This window comes from Lepeophtheirus salmonis, chromosome 11 (assembly GCF_016086655.4).
Source record: "Lepeophtheirus salmonis chromosome 11, UVic_Lsal_1.4, whole genome shotgun sequence".
NCBI lineage: Eukaryota > Metazoa > Arthropoda > Copepoda > Siphonostomatoida > Caligidae > Lepeophtheirus > Lepeophtheirus salmonis.
The window spans coordinates 16271192-16297845 of NC_052141.2; the positions used below are offsets into that span (position 1 = coordinate 16271192).

Genomic DNA, 26654 nt, shown 5'->3' on the forward strand with positions numbered 1-26654 from the left:
CTTGAGCAACACAACTGGTTTCCAGTATATTTCTACAATATATGGACAATCGATAGAGTGCAAACCTCCCCCTATGGTCATTTTTCTTAAATTGGATTTTTTTTTCTACATGAGGCATCAATATTAAGAACAATGATTTGAGCTCAGCACCAAAATATGAACAAAAGTTATGGTCCATTATGTATATTTAACTGTGACCATTTATGATCCTACTAGAAAATTAGTTAGATAAAAATGGATTTGTAACTTTTGCTGTAATCTTCATGACCAACAAACGAACAGAGGCAAAAACATAACCTCCGTTGGTGGAGGTAACAAAAACACACATTCCAGTAAAAAAAAAAAAAAAAAAAAGGGATTCTTAATATAAGAATTTCAACAAAAATCCGAGTCGTTATTGATATACATTTCTTTTTATTCAAATTAAGAATTTAATTCTAATCTGAGTGTAATTTATAAAAGTACACAAGAAATAATGACTAAATGGATGACGATGGTATTGCAATGAGATTGGATCCAGAGAAAGTATCCATATATGTTGTATATACATATATATAGAGCAAATATTGGCAACAGCGATGATGAATTAATAATTTCGTATGAAAAATAAATAAATTATAAATTTGGCATTAGTAATAAATCAAAGTAGAGAAAAGGAGTGTGATGGTAGGTATGACGTGGGCATCAAAGTCGTCGTGGATGAATGCTATGGTTAGAGTCATAGTATGTATTCGCCAATAGCACTTAACATTTTTCGAATAAACAATTTGTATATATATATTTTTTTGTTTTCTCTAAATTTTTATATAAAAATCAAAAGGCTTTTACAAATCAAAGTGTCCCTTGTATCATAAAATGATTATGATGTAAACGACGATGACATATATATATACACGATCTGTATATAAGTATATACACTCTTGGGTTCCTAATAGAGAGGAGTAGGTGGTAGTAGGGTGGTAGCTCATCTATTTCGGAATTTCAAAAAAAAAACAAAAAAACATTTCCCAATTATGTGATGCATACTCTACTAAATTACACCCCCTTCTATTATGAATCCAAGAGCATGTGTATAGATAGCTACACACGTCGAAAGGCAAATTTTGTGATCGATGATAAGAATAATATTAATATAATAGTAATAATGAGAGTCTACTAAGGTGATGAGCATGTTCAATATCCATGAAAAACGTTTTAAAGAACGAACAACTCTTAAACACCATGTCTAACACTGTGAAAAAACCAATCAAGTTTAGTCGTCCAAGCCCCACCGTAAGCATCGGAAAACATGGATTGAAAATATGCCAGAGCATCTGTCTCGGTTTTTTCAACTGCAAGTGTTTGGCGAAGGTATCCAATGTCGTTGATACTCTGTAATTCAGTAATTCCAGTAGGAAGCATCATTGTAAAAAGCGTGATGAGTAGATTTGCGTGTTTTCGAAGGGATAGGTATGCTTTACCACAGAGCTCCTGGAAAATAATTAGGAGTCAGGAGGATCATTTAAAAAAAAATAATTAGTATGTACCTGAAATCTAGCAAATTCCTCACTTTTGATCGGATTTTCTTTTCCTTTGCTAATTACAGCCAAAAAATCGTCGGTCAACACAAATGGTACACGCTCTCTGTTGATACCAAACTTTTTTTTAAAATGTCCTAGAAAATGACCGAAGTCAATATGAAAGATTTGTCCATCCTCAGACACCATTATGTTGTCAGGATGTCTATCCCCGATCCCCAATATAAACGTTGCAACACAGTAGCCTGCACAAGAGAGTGTAAAGGTTTCAATGGCCTGATCCACTTTGTTCTTATTATGCTCTCTGATCCATTTATATAATTGAGTTGAATCAACCTGAATGGCAGCTAATTTCCCAGCTTTTCTTTGGATTTGATAAACAGTTTTAGCTTTACGAACAACTTCAATCATTCCAACTTGACTACCCGTTGCTAGGCACGTATAAGGAGTCATTCTGAGATCTAAGCCCTCGGTGTGCCAGATATGATCCATGATTTTAATGACTTGAAGAGTAAGCATATCTTGTCTTAAATCATCACCGTTCTTAAATATAATAGCGTTACTACTTTGAACTTCAGCCAAGGGATCTGGGTTGTCCCAAACAAGCCATAGTGGTTTCTTCGCAGAATCCATTACTCTACACCGAGAAACGTCTAAATTACCCAACATAGTATGATTCTCAAGAGGGGACCTAAAAAAATAAATATATAAGTAAATAAATCATGACTTTATTCATATTATTCAAAAGAAGCTGTAATCACCTGAAAAATTGAAGAGACTCCATGTAATCCGCCTGTCTCATTTGATCCGATAAAAACTTTAACCGATCTTTGACGGACTCATTCATCCTGTCCTTAAGCGAATCAGTGAGTTTGGTTAACTTTTCCATGGCTTCCACCTGCTTAATTAGACCCTTTAAATCCTTGTCCAGTCCTCGACAAAAACCTTCGAGTAACAGACCAAAGCGTATCGCTAAGCATTGAGTAGAAGTCTGAAGCTCAGATTTCAAATGCCAGAAAAAGAAATGTCCGATTTTTCGATTTAATAAAGCTCGTTTAACTAGGAGTGCAGCCAAAGGATTGTGAAGGTAAAGTTCATATTTCAAAGTTTGCACCAACTGAAGAAGATATTGAGCTAGATCCTCATCAGACATTTTGTCTAACCATTCAACAGCCTTTTTTCTAACAACTAAATCTGCGTATTTACAGTCCAATAGTTCTAGTGAGACTTGAGGAGTTACATCTGGCCACTCCTCCAAAAGTAGATATAACTCTGCGACATCATCACGAGAGTTCCATTTCACAGCATCAAGAAGCCTGGGTAAAATATCTGGGATCTCCCGGCAATATAATCTTAACTTCCAAAGAGCTTCTTTTTCCTGTTCACTGATTTCAGCTAGTGGATCTCTTTTCGAGATATCAATGAGTTGATTCCACTCACCCTTGGTGATTTGAGTGTTGGTTCCATCATCCATATTATTTTTCCGTTTTTCGTCAATGCCCTGAATGAAACTATTGTACTCTTTATAATCGTTTAAGCTAGGATAAATAACAGGTGCAGATTGGGATTCAAACTCTAACTCAATGGAAGGAGAGTCTCTCATAGGATTGGATCCAACGATACCTAGAGGATTCAAAGTTTCATCAAGTCCTTTGGGAACAACCCATAGATTAAGGGAGACTTTATCTGCAAGTAGTCTATGACGAAAATCAAATAGATTTAAATTTCCCCAACAGAGCATGGTGTGCTCATCCTTATTTTTATTACGTCTTTTGACTGAGCAAACAGAGACACAGAGCTTGGCAGACCTGGGAAAGTCAGAAACTCTCAAATCGAATTCAATCCATTCGTCCCACCTTGGCTGCGAATGAGGAACGTATTTGGACTCGCGAATTACACATAAAGGCTCTGTACCATGAAATATTCCGACTCGAACATAGATGGAATCACCATCTTTGACATTGACATAGGTGGCTGAGGTTATTTTAAGACGAAAATTAGCGTCTATCCTCCATAACTGGATCACTTTAGAATTGACGGACGGAGGGGTTAACGATGAGGGGGCTTTTCTAATATACGAAGGTACCCGGACTTCAAAGGACGGGAGATTGGCATAAATATGTTTCTTTGACATGAGCATGAGCTGAGGAACTTCACCTTTGGCAATGCAGCGACGTACATATTTGTATTGGCTGATAGGACAATCTAATAGAAAATATTGCTCAGACCCGGCAACTTTGAGGGCATAAGAGCTTTGAAATTCCTCAACCGCCCGACATTTATTTTCTTGAGACTTGTAACGATCATTACAGCGTATTCTCTTGAAAATGGCTTCACGAATGATGTGCTCAGGTGTGTCGGAATGTTCCACGGCGACAGTGTACTTTTGTTTTTCACTTTGTTCAGTTAATGACCAAATGGCTACCCGTATACGACCCTTCTCTAGTTTGGACTGCATCATGCTCGGCAGATCGCAGTCATTCTCAATTTCCGGAGGGAATGCATAAAAAGCCTGCGACTCCTTTCCTTTCTCGTTCCTTTGAGACACGGCCCTGGAGGTCACTTCAAAGAGCTCTCGACGAAATTCCATCACTTCTGGATCCTTCATTTCATCAAATTCATGGAGAGGTATTCCAAGGGCTATACCAATCTCGGAATTCAAAATTTTCTCTTCCTTGTTTCCCTGAGGCTCCACGAGTTTGAGGATAGCTTGAAAGAGCCGCAGATCACAGAGTCGCCTGGATTCGTCGAAGAACTCTTCTTTTTCTCCGTCCTGAGTGATGGACACGAAGATGTAGGAGTGGGCGTCGAGCAAGAGGTGGAACAGAGGATAGTTGTGAGCTTCCCTCCAGAGATCCCCCTTTATCACGTCCAAAGGAGAATCCCTGAAGCATCTCAGGGGCACAATCACCCCGTTGGGCATCAAACAATCCACCATCACTTGATGGGGCATCAAGTTCACGCCCCAAAGCTCTCCACTTGAGGGCGCCATCACAATTGCGTCTTTAATCCCTCTTGGAGGACACGAACGACTCCCCCAGAACCTTCACCGACGACATGTATTTCCCCACACACCAGTCCACACACCGCTCCTCGCGCCTCATCAACCCGCGCTGCTCCACACTTCCACTCTCCACTCCAGGCCAAATGCAGTCCTTGAAACAAACCTCACTCAACAAATTGTACGTCTTGGAAAAAGAGCGAAATGTCTCCTCATCGAGGCTCCTATTTACGGACATCTCACGCTATCCAATAATCACATCAGAACCACCCGCTCAACCAACAGATCCTATTCCTTGCTTCTCAAACTCCAAAATCCGTTTCCCAGCTTCGACACCTTCACTTAGTAGTTCTTGATATTTGCTTTGCTTTTCTTTTCTTCTCTTCTCCTTCCTTTACACACTCCAGCTCAGCTAGTAATGACTCGGGCCACAACAGAACACTCTTCCCTCTCCCTTGCCCTACGCTCCCTCCCTCCAAAACTGCTTCACCACTACTACTAAAAGCACTCTCATCAATTCAAATTAGAAGAAAAGGGGAAAACGCAACGATAGAATAATATGTTATATCAATGGATATCCCCTAACAATTTCAAAATTCCTATTTTTATGTTTATATTTACTCTCTCTCTCTTTTAACAGTAGCTTCTTTGAATTCCCTTAGCTTCAAGCTCTCGTACAGAAGAGCTCTTTCATTTTGAGAGTTATTGAATACGCACGGAAAGGGGAACGACCTCCTTTGCAATTATGCCAATCTTTTATTTTCTTATATATTCAATATTAATTACTGTGTATATATATATATATATCAATATTACTGATTAGTAGTGATGTGCCACTAGAAAACTCGTAATTTGCTACTCGAGTTTTAACAAGTAAATAATAAACGACACAAAAAACTTTGATGGTCGGCATAAAAAGTCGAGTGTTACTCGGAACCCGTCAAAACCTTGGGATTCTCTGTTTTTATTTACGATCCCATTATAACATGTCAATCTTCCTAGACTGACTTCCTTTCTCAGTGAAATTTAGAATTTATGTTTTCATACATGCAACACTAGTAGAAACATGTCGACTTTTGTGCAATGTGTACTCTTAATCCCAGTTCGGTTGAAGAGTAATCCTTGTTTGATTTTATTTTTTTAGACTAGCGGGAGAAATCGACATTGCTTGGAATTACGCAGTTTATTATTCATCACACACTCAAAAAGTCATCCTCTGACCAATATACATATGACAAACTTGGCTCTATTAATATAGATCAATGAATACATCTAAATGCACGAGGGAAGGGCCACTATTTAACATAAATTTGAATGGTTTCAATCTACTAGATATACTGGATTTCGTTCACCCTTGAAATTTAAGCTTTAACGTATACTCCATTCCTAAAACACTTGCAGTATTTAAGTACTAGAATATTATATTAGTAACTATCATTATCTTCTTTGTTTAAATAGTAATTACAAACTAATTAAACCAATTTTGAAGCGAATATTTGATAATTAATTACGAAAACAATTTTTAAATATCAAGTTTTAATAATTCATTAAAAATATGATCTTTTTTTGACTGACGAGTTTTTTTAGCGAACAAAAGTATAACGAGTATTCAGGCATGTTACGAGTAAAGCACGTAATTCCTCGAGAATTTTTTTAATAAACTCGAAAATACTCATGTAGCAAAATTCAGCTCGCGGCACATCAATACTTATTAGTCTCTAGATATTTATTAGTTTACAATATATATCATGTTTGTCCAATAAGCAATTTATTGTCTATTTTTTTTTTTTTTTTTTTTTCTTCCTGGCTATAAAAATATCTTATATATATTATTGTAATCCTTCTAATTGACTAGTAAATATGTATCTACATTTATTTTATGAGTGACAACAAGCACAATATGTTCGTGCATAAAAATAAATTTAATTTTATTGATAAATGTTAATATTATTAACAAGAAAAGAAGAAACTAGCATATCATAGCATAACAATTTAATCACAATCCTGAGGGTATAACTCTGCGAATCTCCGAACATATTTATCGCAATTATCAGATGATGCAAACTGCTTTGATCCTCGTAATAGAAGATTACGTCTCTCAAAGTATTTATACGTAGAATAAAATAAAGAGTTGTGTTTGGAGGACATTGCAGACTCCAAAAAACGTCTTGGTTGAATGTTTCCACCGTCGGTTTCTGCAAATTTTAAGGCTGACAAAACAATGTTTTTCGACAACAGAATTTCCACTATTTCCGGATTAGCTGTACCAAGTCGGTTGAGCATATCCAATGCCAATTGCCCAGCAGGAGGATAAACACTTTCTAAACTTAGCAATAGGCAACTCAGAGGTTTCGAATCCGTAAAAATTTGGTATTGCAGACATTGATGCAGCTGAAACCATGATCCCATTTGTACCATTAGATTAATCAACAGCTCATCAAGAAAATACTGAACTGGAATTTCGTGTTCCTTGAGGCTTCTAAAATATTCCATGAGAACGAAACTCTTTTGTTTTAAAGTCATGTCCACTGAGCTGTCTGTCTCATCTCCAACAAGGAGTGAGAAAACATTAGTAAAAAGATCAGACTGATCAATTATAACTTTGACACAGTTACCCAAAGTGGATGATGGCATCAGACTTTTACCTCCATAGGAAGATGAGCCAGAGGTTGAAGTTTGATTTTTATAACTGAGATGTCTGACGTATTCTAAATTGATTAAATCAAATGCATGACCAATATTGGTAAGATCCAAGGGAATTTCTGTGCATTTTTCAAAAAGTATATCCAGTAGAGTTCTCTTAGATCCTTCACGCCTCAATAAAAACTCAATTTTCTTTTGCAAGTCGGGAATGTTATCAATAATAAACGGCTTGATCCGAAGCTTCAAACGCCAGAATTTACCTTCTTTTCCATCGACAATTAAGTCAGGTTGAAAGGCAGCCCATTGCAAGGGATACTGGCCATCCATATCACAATTGTCTCCAGATTTTATACACACAGGAGTATTTGTAATAGGATCCATATGAATCAATGTTCCGTCCGATTCACCAGGCATAGAAGGATCAAATAGTAAAGATGTTCCCGTAGGCTGATGATGAATGACTAATACGTTATCCACAACATTTGTAGAGAAGGGACCTGGACGTCCAAGCCTTAGAATGTGAGATTTATTCAATGTGTCTTTTGAGGATAAGGAATACAGATGAAGAGAACTAGAATTATTTGGAGTATGAATAAAAATTCCAACGAATATCTTGTGAAAAGCCTCTATTATGAAAACGTCTTTTTCTTTCACTAAAACTTCCTTTTGATTAATGTCTATTTTTGAGACTTTTACAATGTGGGAATCTGAAAAAAAAAAAAAAAACATGCATAAAATCTTCGTCTAATTTACACTTCATATTTAATAAAATTGCAAAATGATTACTTCTGATGATGAAGGGTTGTAGAGAGGACGTCGAAGAGGAAGAAGAACAAAGGAGAAAAGATGAGGAGGGAGAATATACGAACCAATTCATAGTGAAAGTTTGATTTCTAAGATTCTTAATGACTCCACGATCCAGATTTGATATGAAATGTACCTCCAGACCTGATTCGCTAATGAATAAAATTTCATTATCTTTGGTCCAAAAAAATCCAAGTATTGTGGATGATTTCCCCTTGGAGACTTGAATGAATTTATGAACTTCATCAATGGATCCAGTTAAACCCGTTCGAAGGACTTTGAAGAATTCCACTTGATTTTTCGCTCTTTGAACGGCAAGCACTTTTTGATTCGGTGATAGCTTAATGGTAAATATAGGGCCCAAGTCCTGACTCGAAAGGAAAGTAGAAATAAACTCATCTGAAAAACCTCGAACTATGATCCCCGTTGCCCCTCCAGATCGGACGCTAAAGACCTATGAATCATTATTTTATTAATTAGCACAAATGTGAACCTCTTACTTACTTGTTGATTCTTATCGTCGAAAAATACATTCGTGACACTCCCTACGGGCTCAAATGCAACTGGAGATATCAATTCCATCTTACACCCAGTTAAAAGCGAGATTCATGGGGGGAGTGGAGATATATTTGTCTTTCAAACTGAAGGGGACTCAGAAAAAACTGGAGCTGATATTGATAAGGGTGAAATTAAATTAAGAAACGTCAGAGATTTGTCATGACGTCACTGAAAATTAATATATATATCGAGTTACGTGACTGACGTCATTCCTGGTATTTTGACGAGAGGACAATAACAATTGAACCTAATAGATAAATAAACAAATTTTTGGTGTTCGAGAAATTGACTTTACTTGGATTTGCCATTTGGAACATTAAAAGAAGGAATGGATTTTCTGAAAGCAGAGATTGAGAGGAAGAAACGTCAAGTGAGTGATGTCCTCGTGGGTCCGGATAAAAAATATTTTAAAAGGGGGGATTTACGGGCGAAAGAAACGAAGGAATATATGGAGAAGTATGTGACTCCCAGGGAAGATGAGATACGGGAATTGGAGGAGATGAAGAAGAAGAGATTTGAAAAAGTGGACAAAGGTAATTCCAATTAACTCTAATACTATTTGGTGAAGTGCAGGCTCCAAACACATAGCCTGTTGAGGTGAAAAACATCATTTTTGATGAGGAAATCCTATTGGATATTTGATTAACTCATTTGAACTTTGTATTATAATTAATTAAAGAGCTATAATATTTGTCTTAGTTGTAATTTTATATCAGCACCACATTGTATTTTAAGCAATACTTCCAGTTTGGTATAATATTTGAAGTCCCAAGTTTTAAGTAATTACATTTAATTGAGCCGGGAGTTTGTAAAGTGGCATGTAATTACGCACGAAGTTGAATGGATTTTGAATTGCAATAATTTTTATTCAAATACATTATTATGGTCCTTTTAAACTCAGATTTTAGGTGTATAAGGAATCGATACTGTCTGTATGAAGTTTTCTGTCTGTTTCTGCTCGGGAACTAACATATAAACACATAATCATCCTTAGGAATTAATTAAATTATTATTCAAAGATTAATGGAGGATATCATATCTCATATTAATTGAATGAAACTTATTACAAAATAATTTACCAATACGATCTGAAGTTGATACTTTATTTTTGAAGGACAAATTCTTCAGTTTAAATAATTAATTTCATAACTCTTACGTTAGAAAATGCTTTAACATATAATCTACTTTGATTTTGAATTGTATATTTTCAGTCAATTCATCGTTTCTAGCTCAATTTTTTTTTTTTCGAATTTCAAATATTATCCAAAAACGAAAAAGTTGCTTCAAAAATACTAACTGACATTGATATAAAATTACGATTACGACAAATAGACTACGATTATAGCTAGAGTTGCAAAGGGGTGGAAACATTCCGAAAATTTTGATGTAAATTTTGGTGATTTCCAAATGGAATGTGATTTTGAAATGTTCCGTATACATTCAAAGGGCAATAATTTAGTGTTTTTTTTCAGGTCATACTCATTATTAGTTAACACTGCAGTCCCATCCAATTCAGTCTTGGCCCGGTCCTGTTGAGTCTCTTCCCAGTCCAGTTCACTCCTAAAAACTTTTAAAGTTCGGTCCTTGATGATGTCAATCAACCTTATTTCTTCTTTTTTTAATCAGTTTCCTGATAGTACGAAGGAATGCAAGTCTTAAGGATCGTTCTGGACGGGACCAAATAAATAATGACTGATAAAACACTACTCAGTATCATTACACACTGAAGATTCCTTCTCCTTCGACATACCCCTTTCCTAAATCACAAATATATCTTAATTATAGAAACTGATTAATTTTCTTACTACAGTTATTTTAACAGAGGTGTCCGTAGAGGGTGGACTGGAGGAACTCTAGCCTCCCCTGTTTAATTACAACTTCAGCCTAATAAAACTGGGTTTTTGGGCGTTGCCTCTGATCAAATACGTTCCGAGGAAGGGTCTTTACTTTCTTCAGTTAAATACATAGATAGTAGCGGGTTTCAGGGCTCAGTGGGGCTAACATTCCATACCCATGATTTAAGGGGACTACTTTGTAATAAATATTTTCCAGGGTCGAAACAATAAAGCGATCCTTTACGATGAGTAGATTATTTTAAAATGTGAACACTTAAAAAAAATCAAAATGGATCAACAATCCTTGGAATTGCATATTTTTTAAAGAAATCTTTTTGTAGATTATACATTGAATATTTTGGATATAATATAAGGTATGATATTTCGCATCACTATGTATTATGAATAAAGGATAAGGGTCTAAAGAAGAGTATCTTTTTCATGCTAAAAATGAAAATGTATCGAGTTTAGGACAAGATACAGAATCAATAAATATACTATATAATCATAAAAAACACTTTTACATAAATTTTGTTTATACTACTCTTAATTTGGTGATTGTTTTAAGTGGGAAAATGAGTCTGAACGATAATAGCTCAAATTACTATAATCCCAGATATTTAAGAATTCAAATGACTGAGTGAAAAACTGAGATCAGTCTGAAATTCTACGCTCAAAGATAAATTCGCTTATTCATATCATCAATGGTCAATATTATTTGAATAACGTCATTTTTCAATTCAATTAATCGTAAAACCTCTTTTATTAAGTACAGTGAAATCTGGAGAACTTATGTATACTTGGAATACTTATGTAAATTAAGTAATTTTGAAGCTCCCTATTTCGAGGCAACCAATGTTTGATTAGATCCTGTTTTTGACTGATAATTATTTGACGAATTTTAGCTTATCTTTCAGCAAAAGTAATTTTCAGGGGGGCACTCATTCGTATTGATTGAAAAGTAATGTGAAATGAATTTAAAAAGAAACAAACGTATATTAACAAAATGTTTGCGCAAGCATACCATTTTTACTTACAAAAAAAAAAGATTAATCCTCATGAGAATTCTTCATTCTCATGAATTGTTATGAAGTTATTACAAAAAAAAAACTTCATGCGAATTTTTTACATCATTTTTCTTCTATGTGAAGTATTTTTTGTAGTAAAAAAATTCTATATTAGAGAACAAAGACTTTAAGCGTATTTTTCTTGTATCCAAATTTGATAAAATGTCTCTTACCCATCACTAAAGAAAATTAATTTTCTTTTGATCTTGGAATGTGAAACTTTGTGGTAATCACTAATACTTTTTAAGATGAGAGAATCCGAAATGAAAATTTTATTTTCTCTCTTCTCAAATGCACATTTGATCAGTCATGCGGTTACACAATTAACACATAATATAATGGAATATCATGTGATTTATTTTTATATAAGTACTGTTTTAAGTAATTTCTTATTTAGTTTTACCTAATTTGAGACGGATAATTTTTGTAAATTTGATTAGTAATAAACTACATTTTTGTAAATGGATATATTGAAGAAATATGAACTACCGAGTGGTCCATTAAAATCTGAACACTTTGAATTTTTAACAAAATTAATACAATAAATAGATGTGTGTTTGAGCTATCTTAATCATTAATCTAGCTTCCCTTAGCGATAATGATGGCTTCCAGGTGGTGGCGGAAGACCTGCCATCCGCTGTGGATGTACTCCTATGTAATTGTGTCCATTTCTGACTGAAAGTGGTTTTGAGGGCCCCGGTGTTTGGATGACGGACACTGAAGGCCTTTCTCTCGACATGAATCCAAAAGATATAGTCGAGGGGGTTGGCATCAGGGCTGTAGAGGGGCCAAAAGTGTCAAAAAAGAGTTATGGAAAAAAATCAAAAGAGTCTTTCAAAGGAAGAGATGGGTTTATTTCATTGTTGGTGTCAAAAGTGGACTCTCCACCCTTAAAAGGCTCTTTCCACCCACTTTTTTGGTCTCTGGAAGTTTAGTGTTAAACCCCGAGATCTCCTCCATGGGCCCTCATGGACTAGAGGGGATTGGCCTGCCCTGTTTTCTGTAACTCCTAGGGATCCAGTTTTGTATTTTTGACAGGACCTTTCTTCCTCTCCAACTACACGGACTTGTTGACAGTGTAGTCGGTGGGCCTTGAGACGCCCGACCGCTGGGAGTATGCGAATGGAAATTCATCGATCACGTTCAAGTTTCATTTTCTCGACTTGTACCTAAGCTAGGGAGCGGAGTTTTCTTATGTTTTGTAGCCAATTGCTTATGCTTTAATATATCGAAATATGAATTAATTTCAATCACTCAACCTTAATTATTGAATTAGCAAGTGTTCAGACCATTAAAGTTTGTTTCTGACCACGCTTAAAACCAACTCATTAATAGCCATTGTAATTATAAATTATAATATCCTTATTAGAGATGTGAAAATCTTCATGAGCATACATTTAAAAAAAGTATATTTTTTTCATTTTTTTAAAGTTTTATTTAAAGTACTTTCCATTTTCTTTTTTTAAATTGAGTTGAACTAACGCCTTTGAGATTTAATTCATTTTATACAGTGTTCCCTATAGATTATATTGGGTGGTCCATTGAAATCTGAACCCTTACTAATTCAATCATGAATGCAGGTTGAGTGATTGAAATCAATTCCTATTTCGATATATTAAAGCATAGGCAATTCCTTGAACGTGATTGGCGCACTCCAATCCATTGGTAATCTCCAGGACTACAGTCTACACTGTCAGTTAGTCCGAAACGTTGAAGATGAGGAAGGGTTCTGTCAAAAATGCAAAACTGGAACCGTAGGAGTTAAATAAAACAGCTCAGGCCAGTCCCCTCAAGTCCATGAGGGCCCATGCAAGAGATCTCGGGGTTTCACTCCAGACTATTTAGAAAGCTATAAAAAAAATGGGTGGAAATAACCTTATGAGGGTGGAGGACGTTGCAAGACTCTTATGAATGAGTCTTTTGACATTTTTAAGCCTGGCCTCTACAGCCCTGATGCCTGGAACGCCATGGCAGAGGACTACATCTACAGCGGGTGTCATTACTTCAGCCAGCCCCTGCAAGCCATCTGCTCTAAGGTTGGGTAATCATTCATGATTACGAGAGCTCAGATACACATCTATTTATAGTATTAATTTAGTTGAAATTCTGTTGTTATTGATATATTGTATCTTATTGAAGTTTCAAATTCAAAGTGTTCAGATTTTAATGGACCTCTCATTTCTCACTTTATTCTGTATTGGTATTTGATATACTTTAGGGAGGGCTATGTACAGTGCACCCTTTGACTGTTTTTCATACTTACAGATAAACGTTACTTCATTTATATAGATTTCTCCCTATTTTGAACATTCAAAAGTTCTTAATGTGATATGAATTATGATATCTGTCATCAGATACGTGGTCTATCAAAGTTGCCAACATCTAATTTTCTTTTTTATTTACACTCAATAGGATTTTAACATATCTAATTCATATTCTAATTATTCTTAAAGAAACATTTGAGTTGGGTGAACTTCCACGTGTCGAAGTTGTCCGCCGTCTTCGTGAACGATTTCAACCCATTATCCTTTTTAGTGAGACAATAGAAGAGTCCCTCAAACGTTTGAGGAAATTGGAGGTGGATGAGCCAGAAGATGTTCGTGGTATACGGAATGACTACCAAGAAGCAATGGAACAGGTTGATAAAGCCTATCTGAATGAAATCCTTCGATTCGAAACGAATAAGGATGAAAAATCCAAATTTGATCAGCAACAACTCTGGGAATCAAAGTTTACGTATGAAGATATACTGGAAATGGGTGAGAAATTGAATCGTGGGGATTTGGATCATGATGTGAAGGTAGCTCAGGAATTTATCAAGGTCCTCATGACGCTCTGGGGTCAAGAACTCAATTCCCGCCCTGAAACAGTTAAATTGTCTGTAAAGGGTAAAATGGAAACAGGGACTTATACACAAACAAAGTAAGTTAGAGCCTTGCGGTATAGTGTCTTGATAGTCGAGATCAGAGGGGTCCGCAAGATTATATTTATATACATATACATTTTTTTTTTGGGGGAGATTGTTTTTTGGAATTTTTTTGAAAAATTTAATTTTTTAGACAAAATTTGAAAAATTAATATTTTTTTTTTTGGACAAATTATTTCTAAAATATCAATTTTTTTTGAAAAAAATTTCAAAAATCCACTGCTATTCATAAAAAATTAAATTTTTTTGAAAAGAAATTTAAATATTATTTTTTTTGGAGAAAAATTTCAAAAATACATAGCTATTCTCAAAAAATTAAATTTTTTGAAAAAAAAAAATCAAAAATCCACTGTTACTCAAAAAAAAAAAAAAATTGGAAAAAAATTAATTGCATAAAAATTTTTGAGAAAAATTTCAAAAATCCATAGCTATTCCCAAAAAATTAAATTTTTTTAAAAAAATTCCAAAAATCCAATGTTCAAAAAAAAAAAAATTATAATATCAAATTTTTGGGAGGAAAAATTTCAAAAACTATTAAATTCTTAATTTGGAATTACAGCCCTCAACCTGCAGACACCCTGAAGAAACACTCAAGTTATTATTTGAATGTCTTTATATGTATGTACATCTATTTCAGGAGCTACCTTAAGCCCCTTCTTCGAATGTTGAAGAAGCAAACGGTAACAGATGACATCCGCGATAGTTTAGTCAATATGATAAAGCGCTGTCTTAAAAGGGAATATATCAAATGTCACGAAGTTTACATGGAAATGGCTATTGGAAATGCACCGTGGCCCATTGGTGTTACAAATGCTGGCATTCATGCTCGTCCCGCTCGTGAAAACATTTTCTCTAAGCATGTAGCACATGTTCTTAATGACGAGACTCAAAGAAAATTCATTCAAGGACTTAAAAGATTACTAACGAAGGCGCAACAGTACTATCCTACGGACCCCTCGAGGTCTATTGATTATGTGAAGCCTCCTTTAAGCTAAAACAACTATATACTTCTTTGTTTATTTGTATTTTAATGTTTCTTACTGATTTATATTATTTTGGAGAGTGTACACAATACATTATTTCTATATTACCACAAAATAGTTTCATTTTTGAGTTAATCTTTAGACTGCGTAGATACTTGATCTAAGAAATAAGAATGCAATCCAGCCTGCATATAATATTGGAAAAGACAAGAAAAGCTATTCGTAAAGGTGGGTTCACTCATGGGCAGTGATGAAGATCCAGTGTAGAATGGGCATGTTAAAAAAAAAGAAACGGAAAATCAACATGGTAACTCTGATAATTTGAAGAATGTTTTGGAGGAGTTAAAGCATAATGCTCATGACGTTTCATTAGATCAGCTACAATCAACTGTGACAAGAGAGGAAGGACATTTTCTCGAATTACTCCGATGTCGATCCCCAATTCTACTTTGAGTCCAATAGAGACTTACAACTAAAACTCCGCAACAAATCCTCAGGGCTACGCTCTCTCTTCTATGAGCACACACAAATGTTCAATCAGGTTTTGAATATAATTGAATCTATTTAGTAAAGGATGTTCACTACTCAGGAATTAAACGATAATGACAACTCCTAAGGAAAAGAAAATTCATTCTTGAGACTACCAATTCCAAAAATTAAAAAAAATGGGGTTAGAGTTGATTAGTTTGTAATGAAAAACTACATTTAAAAATTAGAAAAGAAAAAACTGTTGTTGCGTGTTCACTTTCTTCTTTTTAGTTCATTATTTAATCCATAGTCGTGCTGTTAACTTCTCCCTCTAAAGTATCTTTGTTGTAAATTGTTTAACAAATTCATAATAAAATAAATATAAATGAATTAAAATATAATTACAATATTTTCCGTACACTAATGCTATTTCCTTCTCTCCCCCAAAATTATATAACGTGAAGTTGATATAAACCAGAGCCCCTTGCTTATAGGTCTATGATATTAATAAGGATCGTAATTCAGTAGTACAACATGTCTCGCTCCCTCCTTCTCATCTTGCTCTTTTTTTAAATTACAAAAATGTCAACTCTATTACTAGTCCATGGAACTTAAGTACGGACTTACCTCAGTACCACAAAAATACTCTGTTTTAGTGTTGTTAGCTTTCGATTTTAAGCTTCTTTTTCCTTTATGAGTGTTCTGAGCATGGATTGGTAGAATTACAATTAGCCTTTGTAAAGCTGTGAACAATTATTTAACAACAATTCCATAGTTGGGAAGAGTTGGCTAAATACCAACGGATTTTGTTCAACAAAGAAAGTAATGACGTGCTAGACATAATTTATATTAGTAAAGCAAAGTCTAACTATCATTTTATGTGCATTTTTTCCATAAAGTATTACTTATTAGATACCTGATCTAAAAAATAATAATACAATCGAGTGTGCGAGTCATATTAGAAAAGAAAGGGAGTAAATATTATTATGATTTATGTACGATATGACAATTGGCCAAAAACACTTTAGCCGAAAAATTATATTAAATTTAATTCAATTTAAAATGATATTATGATAAATAGGTATTGTTTATATATTATATGGATAAATTATTTAGTCCTCTTTTGCATAAAAGTGGTTCACTGTAAAAGGATTGTGGTAAAAAGGTTGCAGACAAAATTGTTGCTTGGCAAAATTGTCGTGTACATTTTCATCGTGAGACAAAATTGCTGTGGGAAGTATCCTCATAATGCAACCTCCCTGTAAGCAATATGATTATGAGTAATTTCATTGCTAGACATTATTACCGTGTGTAATTTTGATGCAGTTTATATTATATTCGTCACGTATTTTCATAAGCATCAAACAACTCTTTTAATTTCCAAAAATACACCCCTGCCCTCAGGTTGTACAGTTAATGTACTGGGCCTCAAAGCAGTTTAAACTCCAATGACACTGCGTTTCAATGCATCAAGGATCCCTTTGAATATTTAAATAAATTTAGTATCATTTTTCTGCCAAATAGTCATTTGGCAGAAAAAAAAAATCCGTCAAAAGTCAACTCACGATTATGTACATATATATATATATTTATAAATTTGCATTATCTTCTATCTTTGGTGTAAATTGATTTAAAAATGCATAATAAAATAATAATATATGTATTTAAATATAACTGTAATATTTTCCATGGACTAATGCTTAATCAAAAAAGTCCTTATTCATATAGTTAATTTTTGATTTATAACACAACACCTATCTAGTCTTCCTGATCTTCAAAAAACAATTTTTGTGTTTTGAGTATAGAATAAGCTTTACCAGGCTCAAAAGAGGCACCCGCACAAAGTTTTAACCTCCTTGACCCAACAGTGTGGTCACTCATAAAAGAAGCACACGCCAACTGTATTATATAATGGGTGGAGTAAACAGTTATGAGCGTTTTTCGCTTTATTTTGTCAATAAAATTAACATTGTTAGGATTATCCGATTTAGATGGTTCCAAACGATTTTCTGGCTAATATTCTGTTCCTGGACAATGGAATAAGTGCTCACATGCCGTTCCAACTACACGGTTTCCATTATTGCAACGACATTTTCGACGTACATATTACCAGAGCAGAATCCATCGAACCACTGCTTTGATGCTACATGTGATACTGTATTGGGTTGATAAACAGCACAATTTTTTTAGGTCGACTGCTCCCCCTTTTCAATCCTGGTCGTGGTGTTACAAAAGAATGTATCGAATTTTATCATTTTTTTACTTCCATTTTAGTACGCTGTAACGCACACCTGGCTTCACCAAACACAAAAATGTAAATGAACTTTTTAAAGTGTACGCTTAACCTTTAAGGCTACTTTAGCTTTTTTTATATTCTATGTATTAATTGTGAGATATAACTCACGAAAGATATCCTGCGAAAGACACTGATTACTTCTTACTTAACCTAATTTTTACAGATATCAATATTTGCATGTAAATCCTTAATATTTTTTAGTGTACGAGTTTTGTTGTGTTGGTAACCTAAACAATGTTTTTAATTTCTCAAGTTGTTATCATGATTCTTCCATTTTTGAGGAGAAAGCATCAAAATATTGAGAAAATACATGTGAATGTACTCTACATCAACGAAGAGTAACACTGAAGATTTCTTGGGAAGTCAACTTTTAAATTTGCCAATTCATCGACCCTTAATATTTTTGAACAATGCTGCCCACTACTGCATGTAATCTACAGTTGATCCCAAAACAATTAGCACCCTCACAAAAATGCATAGGAAAAATAATTAGATGTTTATGTTGGATCTACAAACTCATTTAGAATATCCTTAATCAATCAAAAACTACTCTTTACTAAAAAAAAATTTATAATAATTTATTCATTTTTCGGAGTTAATTAACAAAATATAATTTTTGAGGTTCCATAAAGATCAAAATGACACAATACTTTGTGACATAGCCTCTGGCTTTCTTCAAATATTGAAAACGCTTTGGATAAGTCCTTACTAAATTGAGACAAATACTGGGATCAATTTTGGACCACTCTTCTTTACATAATCTCCAAAGGTCATCGAGATTCGTTGGATGCTCTTTCCACACTGGTTTTTTTTAATGTAGTCCATAGATTCTCAATAGGGTTAAGGTCAGAATTTTGGGCCGACCAGTCTATGACCCTAACATTATGCATATTGAGCAATTATTGAACTTTTTTGGAGGTTTGGTTTGGGTGATTGTCTTGCTGTCTTCCAAGCTTAAGTATCTTTGCTGATTGATACACATGCATTTCAAGAATCTCTATGAGATCTTCCTTTTTCACGGTGCCATCAGTTTTATGAAGTTCTCCAGTTCAATTGGCAGTAAAATAAGTCCAAATTATAGTGCTTCCACCACCACGTTTTACTGTTCGAATAGTGTTTTTAGAGTTGAAGGCTTATCCCTTCTGTTGTCAAATTTGCCGATGCTGGTTGTGACCAAACAACTCCAACATTGTATCATCTGACCACAGCACGCTGCGCCAGAAGTTGAGTTCATCATCTTTGGCATACATCGGCCTGGCCTTTATGTCCCTAAACTTGAGAAGTGGAGTCTTTCTTGGTACAAAATCCCAGAAACCATTCCTGTGCAAAACCCTTTACACAGTTGATTGTCCAACCAAAGTTCCTGTTGCTTTCAACCCATCCTGGATGGATCGAACTTCCTATCTCACTTGGGTTGAACTCAACTTGGATTTTTTAACATTTAGAGGAATATTCTTGACAGTGCCAGTTATTTTGAATTTGGTGATGATGCTTTGGGCAGTAGATTTTGGGATGGAAATGTCTTTGTTGCTGTCACCTTGATTATGGCAATTAACTAATTACTGGCGGATGTCCTCAATGTACTCTTTGGTTTTGGTAATGTTGATTATTAAATAAGACTGATGTAAAAAAGGGTGCAAAGATATTACCTAACACCAACATGAAACTATAATAATTCTTAAAATTTTACAGTCTTGCTGAAACTTTTCATGTAGGTTTTTAAGACTCAAGAGATTGTTTTGCTAATAACTTTTTGGCCTTCAAGGCAATGGCGGCCTTAAAATAACATTTTTCTAAAAAAGACTTTCAAATTCTAATAATTAATCTCGCTGATGTATGACTTTTGACAATATTATTAAAGTTGAGCAAATAAAAGTTCAACTTGAATATTTTTTTCTTCTCTTAACCCCATAATCTCGCTTAAAAAAACAAGAGTTCATAATTAATTTTTCTTAACTAATGTCCCGAACAACGCCGGGGAAACCTAATCTATATAATCTTTTACAAAAAGTGTGCAAAGATACATAAAAACACGCAACGAGAATCATTATTAAAATTTGACAATCTTTATTTTTTCATTTTATATGAAGCAGAATAGCTTAGAATTCCTTTTTAACTTGTTAATGTCCCTGGCAAACTCACTCTAGTTAATATTAATATTATAATTTATATGATTGAACGAATGTATTATAAAAAAAAGAATATTGTGCTAACATCAATGGATAAAATATTGAGTCGAGTAGTTAGGATGAAAAGAGATTTGTCAGGGGTAAAGGATACTCTCTAATCTAGAGTTTGAATCCTTTAGTTCTTAACCAGTTTGTACCTCTTTTCCCTCTTCGGACTTGTCACAGAGGATAGTGAAAGATTAAAAAAGGAAAGAGAAAGAAGCAGCCATTTTTTAATTTGACCCTTTTCTCATTATTAATATATAATTTATCGTCGTTTGGGTCTCTCTCTGGAGTGAGGATGAGTAACGAGGCAGGAAAGATTCTACTAGCAATTCTTCATGGAAAGCCGATCCCTTCCTCGCAGAGAAGACATCGAACTCCATTCTCTGGATTTCAGGATCCATTTGCCGGAGATCCTTACATTAAAAGCAATCATCATCCCCTTCCCTTCTTCCGCGTTCCTCAAGCTCCTTCACATCTCCAGAATTCTCAACATTCTCATCAACACCAACACCACTACCCTCATCAACCCTCTCTGCAAGCCTTCCATCCCCATTCTGGCTCTTCCAACTCATTTCCCATTTCCCAACGTTCCACGGGTACGTATCTCAGTCTTTGCCAATCTTTCCCCATTCCTCGGAGGGACAGACTCCCCCTCCCCTTGGGGCAGGAATTACAAGTTTGCCCATATGTCAGCTTTTTCTCATTCACTCCTTCGAAATTGGAGGCAGAGCACGCGGAAAGGGCCGACTTTCAATCCATCACAACCTTTTAATAATAAGAATTGGATTACAATTTTGTAGGATTTTGTCTTTTGTGGAGTATCGGTGGGGAAGTGGGGTTCTGCTTGGGAGTCAAACCGTGGGCTGAGGTGATCATAAAGTGGCTGAAAACAATGATGCTATCATGATTCAAGTAGTTGCACCTTACAAAATAAGCCAATGTGATCCCATTATCCCTCAATCCACGGATTGACTCCGGTCAGTACTCATGTAAGATACAAAATGAAACCTTTCTATCTACTTTCAAGATCCTCCAAATTACAACTTGTCCAAATAAATCGAAAGGGTCGAGATTCCTCTTCTCCCTACTCCTATGAAAATAATTAATATATACTTCGCTTCACTTAGCGAAGTTCTTTCCTTATTATGTAAAGGTTGCAATAATTGAATTTCATTTGAGATAGAAAGATAAAATATGACGATTTGACTAACTTATAAACCATCACCCCTCCCTGTACCTCAATATTTATTCATAAATTTTAGTATGTACTATATACAATTTGCTCCCCCCCCTATTACATTTCAAACTCCGCCTTTGATCAATAGGTTCAAAAACTCGCCTCATGCTGGTTTCTAAACACTTTTCTGTTTGGTTTCGGTTATCTTTCACAACATGTCTATTAATCTCTATTAAAAAACAAAAACAAAAAAGCAACATATGTTCAGTGTTCATGTCCAATCATTTTCATTTATTATATTTTATGATCCTTAAAAAAGATGTGAATTAACATGTATGCGTCGTCTTTTCTTAGTTTGAAAGATTTCATCTATCATTTGTATGCTATGTAAATAGTTCACAATACAAATATTCGTACTTTCAAATGAGTTACTGAAACTCTCTAATGTATGTTCAAGTACAATTAATGACATACTTGGAAGTATATTTTGATCCGAAAGATGATAACGAGTGAAAGAATCATGATAGAGAGAGTGCTTTATAATTTTGGAGCTCGTGTTTCTTTATTATTATTCATAATAATAATACCTTAAGAGATATTCCATCGAAAGGGAAATCTTTATATGTAAAGTTTTGTTGAACATTTCATGTCACAAGATGAGTGTTTTTATCCTTATGTTTTTTTTTCTTCTCAACTTTCCGCCCTTAGGTTATGATGTAAACTATAGCAAACCCACTCGTCGCTACACCAGAGAAACAATGTTATCTTATGCGGACTCGGATACTTCGCGTAGGATACCCCGTCGCCTAGAGTTGGCTTTTGAAATGTACCCTTCAATTCGGCGCAAGAGATTTGGAGATTTGATGAATCCTTATTATTATGACCCTGCTTCTGCTTACTCATTGGGTCCCACGCAACTGTGGGACTCTGAGCTTCAACAATGGGTTGTTATGGGGCATAAATAAGGCCTCCTATAGTCGTCTGGTATTATCATTTTTGTTATACAAATACTTATCTACTTCTTTTGCATGTGTTTTTCGCCGAGATTCACCTATACATTTCTCAAGATATTTCTCATTAATAATAGTAGTAGTATATATTCCCAATTCATTATTTCCTTGACCCATAGATTATAACTCAAATGTAAAGAAATAGTAAATCCACATTATTATAAACTTAACTTCGAATATTTGATAAATTTGGTCGTTTGAAGAAGGTGATGAACTCCTTATTAATTGTAAACATGAACCTTTGTGGGATTTTTTTAAAAGTCTAAATTAATTATTGCTTTCTATATGTTACTTAATGCTATTATGCATTTGATGTGAAGTAGAGTTTCCTTTTCTTAATAGTATTTCCATTTTTTTCTTTTCAATATTGTTTACATTAAATTAATAAAAGCTTGAGCGTAAGATTAAATACAGGTTATGTGTACTTAATCATCATTCATAATGTTAGAACTGATATTTGGTGTGATGTCTGTCTTTTGATTTTGGAATATTTCCAGTTTTTTTGAAGAGGATACGGGGGAGTATTAACTTATCAGAAGTAATAATAAATGGTTACTTCTTTCATGGGGGGGGTTATCTTCATCCTAATGAGATTTGGGTAGGTATGTTCTTCTACCTGGTTTCTAACCCTCCCATGAATGTGCTCCTACTATTTATTTCAAGCAGTGTAGTTTAATATGCACACTATCTTTTAAAAACAAGCGCGCCAAGACGCCACATGTAGTACGTTTTCACTTTCATTTGAAGTCAATATGTTTCTCAGTGTCAATATGTGGAAGAAGTAGTGAGGAAGGGGTCATCATAGCATGTTTGACGTTCAATTGTGTTTTAAGATTTTTTGAATTAAGAGTAATTCAATTTTTGTTCAAAGTTATAGTATTGTTAGTACAAATCATGCATTTCAGTAGAAAAATCTTAAAGATCTACTCTCAAAACCGAAATAATCGTAAATATAGGATCATTTTGATTTTATCATGCCTTATTGCCGGAATCATGTTTTTTAAAGTTAAGTTCCCTTCCAAAAATGACTTGGATCTCTCTGATGGATTTGCTGAGGGGGAACGGCTGTTCAGGAGGGACCAGGAAGAAACCATGATTCCCATTGCTCGAAAGATAAGTAGTGAGGATTCTGCAAAAAAATTTGATGTACTCGGCAAACTTGTTCAATTACCTTCCTACCATATAGAAGAACCTGGCTATGTGAAGGGTCTTGGAGAAGGAGGTGAAAAAGTTGAGTTCCTCGGTGATGAGGCTGAGTTGGCCGAACAAATAATCAAAACTGAGGCATTTAATCGAATTGCCTCTGATAAAATCTCTGTTCATAGAAGTGTGCCTGACACTCGAGATCCACAATGCAGAGAACTTCAATACGATTATGATTTACCAACTACAAGTGTCATTATAATATTTACTAATGAGGCTTGGACACCTCTTCTGCGTACGATTTGGAGCGTTTTGGATCGTACACCGGATAGATATCTTCATGAAATCATATTAGTGGACGACTTTAGTGATAGTAGTCATTTACAACAGCAATTAGATGAATATATAATCGATAATTTTCCAAATAAAGTGAAATTGAAGAGACTCAAGTCAAGGCAAGGTCTCATTCGTGCGCGTCTGGAAGGAGCCAAATTAGCGAGTGGTGATGTTATCCTTTTTTTGGATTCACATTGTGAATGTGGAGATAAGTGGTTAGAGCCTTTGGTTCAAAGGATTAAAGATAATCGCAAGACATTTGTCGTACCAGTGATCGATGTCATTGATGACAAAACAATGGAATATTATCATAGTAATGGGAATTATTTCCAAATTGGGGGATTTACATGGAGTGGCCATTTTAATTGGGTGGACGTTCCTGAAAATGACCCAGTTCAATATAACAAAACTCTTCCGACCAAAAGTCCGACAATGGCTGGAGGATTGTTTGCTGTTGATCGAAAATATTTTTGGGAGTCTGGGTCATATGATTCTGCGATGGAGGTTTGGGGAGGGGAGAATCTAGAGATGAGTTTTCGAATTTGGCAATGTGGTGGTGTACTGGAAACCATTCCTTGTTCTCGAGTTGGTCATATATTTAGATCTTTTCATCCGTATTCCTTTCCTGGTAACAAAGACACTCATGGTATCAATACAGCTCGAACTTTTGAAGTTTGGATGGATGACTACAAAAGACTTTTCTATTTGAATCGTCCTGATTTGAAGAATACTGAAATTGGTGATATTCAAGAAAGACTTGATTTTAGGAAGGAAAAGGGCTGCAAGCCCTTCAAATGGTTCCTTGAGAATGTATATCCCCAAAAGTATGTTCCTGATGATCCTACGTATGTCCTGGGCTATGGAAGGATTATAAATCCCAAGAGCGGCAATTGTATTGATACCCTACAAAACGAAGAAAAGGATGAGTACGACCTTGGCTTCTATCCCTGCCATAGCTTTAGCTCAGCCTCTCAATTCTTTTCCTTTTCTCGCAAGGGGGAAATTCGAGGTGAAGAGAGTTGCGCTACGATTGACTTGGGAGAAATGAGGACTCATAAGGTGAGAATGACGCCCTGTAATGGACTATCTATTCAAAAATGGGAGTATGTGGGGAATCGCTTTATTCACAAGGATACACGTCTCTGCTTGGAAGGAATTGTCGGTGGGGAGTTTCTGAGGAGTGCTCCATGTAAAATAACTTCCTCACAATTATGGATTCTAGAGAATGATTATGAGGAGTCATGAGTATCCATCAACCTTTTATTGATCAATTCTATACACATTTAAAGACTGCATCATTATACATTGTGATTCAATTTTTTCAAGAAGAAAACAAAAAAAAAAAAATATATATATATACATGCAGTTCAATATTTCTTGTTAAATTTATACTTTTTACATATGATATAGATATTACTTAAATATAAGAGGATTCAACGCAAAATTAAAAGCATGATGTCTAACAAATATATATACATACTTGTATAAAAGCCACTAAGTGCCTTATTGAAGTCGATTTTATTTTTTTACACCCTTTTACCTATCTACTTAGAAACTAAGTATATATTATACAGACTCAGAGATTGTAGAGTTACAAAAAAAAAACAATTTAAAAAAAAACGTGGATTGATGATGTATCTAAGTGAAATCTTCAAAACGTTTCACTTCCACAGAACCTGAATGAAAAAATAATATTTTTAAAAATCCACGTATTTTTTAGTAACAAATGACGCTCAAAGCATTGCAACTTATTGAGGTGCACATAATTAATACGAGGAAGAATTGCGAAAGATATATACATATATTATAAGAATCATAAAAGTGAAGAGGGGGGAGATTGCAATTATTGATTATAATTGCAATTGTATCATATTGTGTATCTATCTGCAATTTTAAAGATTTCTTCAAAGACCATGATTCCTTTGGATAATAATAAAAATGTGTTAAAATTATGTCAATAGTATATAATATAATATATTCGAATTAATTTATGATTTTTTTGTATGAAGCTGCATGTTTACATGTGTTGGATTCGAGTTGGAGTTTTTTGAGAATTTCTACATGGATTGGGATTTTAAACCCGGAACAAGTTTAGACCTCAATATCTTTGCAACCCAGAGCTAGATCCATATTTATGGAAGTACGCTCATCGAATTCTGGATCTGATAGTTTAAAGTGATTGACTTCAGTTTGTAAGAGCAAAAGATTTGTGAATTGCTGAATTAATTTTGGGAAAGTAATAGTAATATACATCCTTGAGATATTCTCTGTGTACAAACGCCGTGCGGCCATTATTGTGTACCTCCGTGCCGGACGCCCGCCCAAGGACGCAAATAACTCTATAGATAAAGATAGATCCGGTGTCATGTTAGAATTTTAAATTGGCGAGGTTAGACCAATATGTGTATAATTGGAACGCGATTTATTCCGGAAAAATACACATTTTTAAGACTTTTTATGAGGTTCTCGCAAAGGAAATGTCTATCTAGCCGGATCTGAACTCCTTGTACTACTACGTCTTTGAGAGTGCACATAAGATTGTCGACTCCTTGCAGACGTCCATTCTCGAAGCAGTGGCCAACAAGGACAGGTAGTTCATCAAGGCTTGTGTTAGGTTGGTTCATAGTGATTTACTTCACCATGGACCCCGTCATGTATGTGCAAAGGATTTGTAAGCTGCTGAATTAATTTTGGGAAAATAACTTAAATATAAATT

General features: G+C 34.8%; 4 protein-coding genes across 4 annotated transcripts; 2 read left to right on the plus strand and 2 right to left on the minus strand.

The window, feature by feature from the left end:
* Positions 1 to 394: 394 nt before the first annotated feature.
* Positions 395 to 5151, minus strand: Pi3K92E (phosphatidylinositol 3-kinase 92E). The gene is made up of 3 exons (XM_040721012.2): positions 2279 to 5151; positions 1527 to 2208; positions 395 to 1470 (listed from the first exon to the last, which is right to left on the minus strand). Exons 1-3 carry the CDS (start codon positions 4507 to 4509, stop codon positions 1213 to 1215), a joined length of 3171 nt encoding a protein of 1056 aa, XP_040576946.1. The 5' UTR covers positions 4510 to 5151; the 3' UTR covers positions 395 to 1212.
* A 1270-nt stretch (positions 5152 to 6421) lies between these two features.
* Bulli (regulator of MON1-CCZ1 complex protein bulli) lies at positions 6422 to 8704 on the minus strand. The gene is made up of 3 exons (XM_040721147.2): positions 8470 to 8704; positions 7948 to 8419; positions 6422 to 7868 (listed from the first exon to the last, which is right to left on the minus strand). Exons 1-3 carry the CDS (start codon positions 8545 to 8547, stop codon positions 6511 to 6513), a joined length of 1908 nt encoding a protein of 635 aa, XP_040577081.1. The 5' UTR covers positions 8548 to 8704; the 3' UTR covers positions 6422 to 6510.
* A 26-nt stretch (positions 8705 to 8730) lies between these two features.
* On the plus strand, positions 8731 to 15449 carry Prp18 (pre-mRNA processing factor 18). Its single transcript, XM_040721148.2, has 3 exons — positions 8731 to 9056; positions 13879 to 14347; positions 14989 to 15449. The coding sequence occupies exons 1-3, from the start codon at positions 8852 to 8854 to the stop codon at positions 15344 to 15346; spliced, it is 1032 nt and encodes a 343-aa protein (XP_040577082.1). The 5' UTR covers positions 8731 to 8851; the 3' UTR covers positions 15347 to 15449.
* A 4968-nt stretch (positions 15450 to 20417) lies between these two features.
* On the plus strand, positions 20418 to 25432 carry LOC121125917 (polypeptide N-acetylgalactosaminyltransferase 1). Its single transcript, XM_040721177.2, has 2 exons — positions 20418 to 20868; positions 22158 to 25432. The coding sequence occupies exon 2, from the start codon at positions 23354 to 23356 to the stop codon at positions 25181 to 25183; it is 1830 nt and encodes a 609-aa protein (XP_040577111.2). The 5' UTR covers positions 20418 to 20868; positions 22158 to 23353; the 3' UTR covers positions 25184 to 25432.
* Positions 25433 to 26654: the final 1222 nt, after the last annotated feature.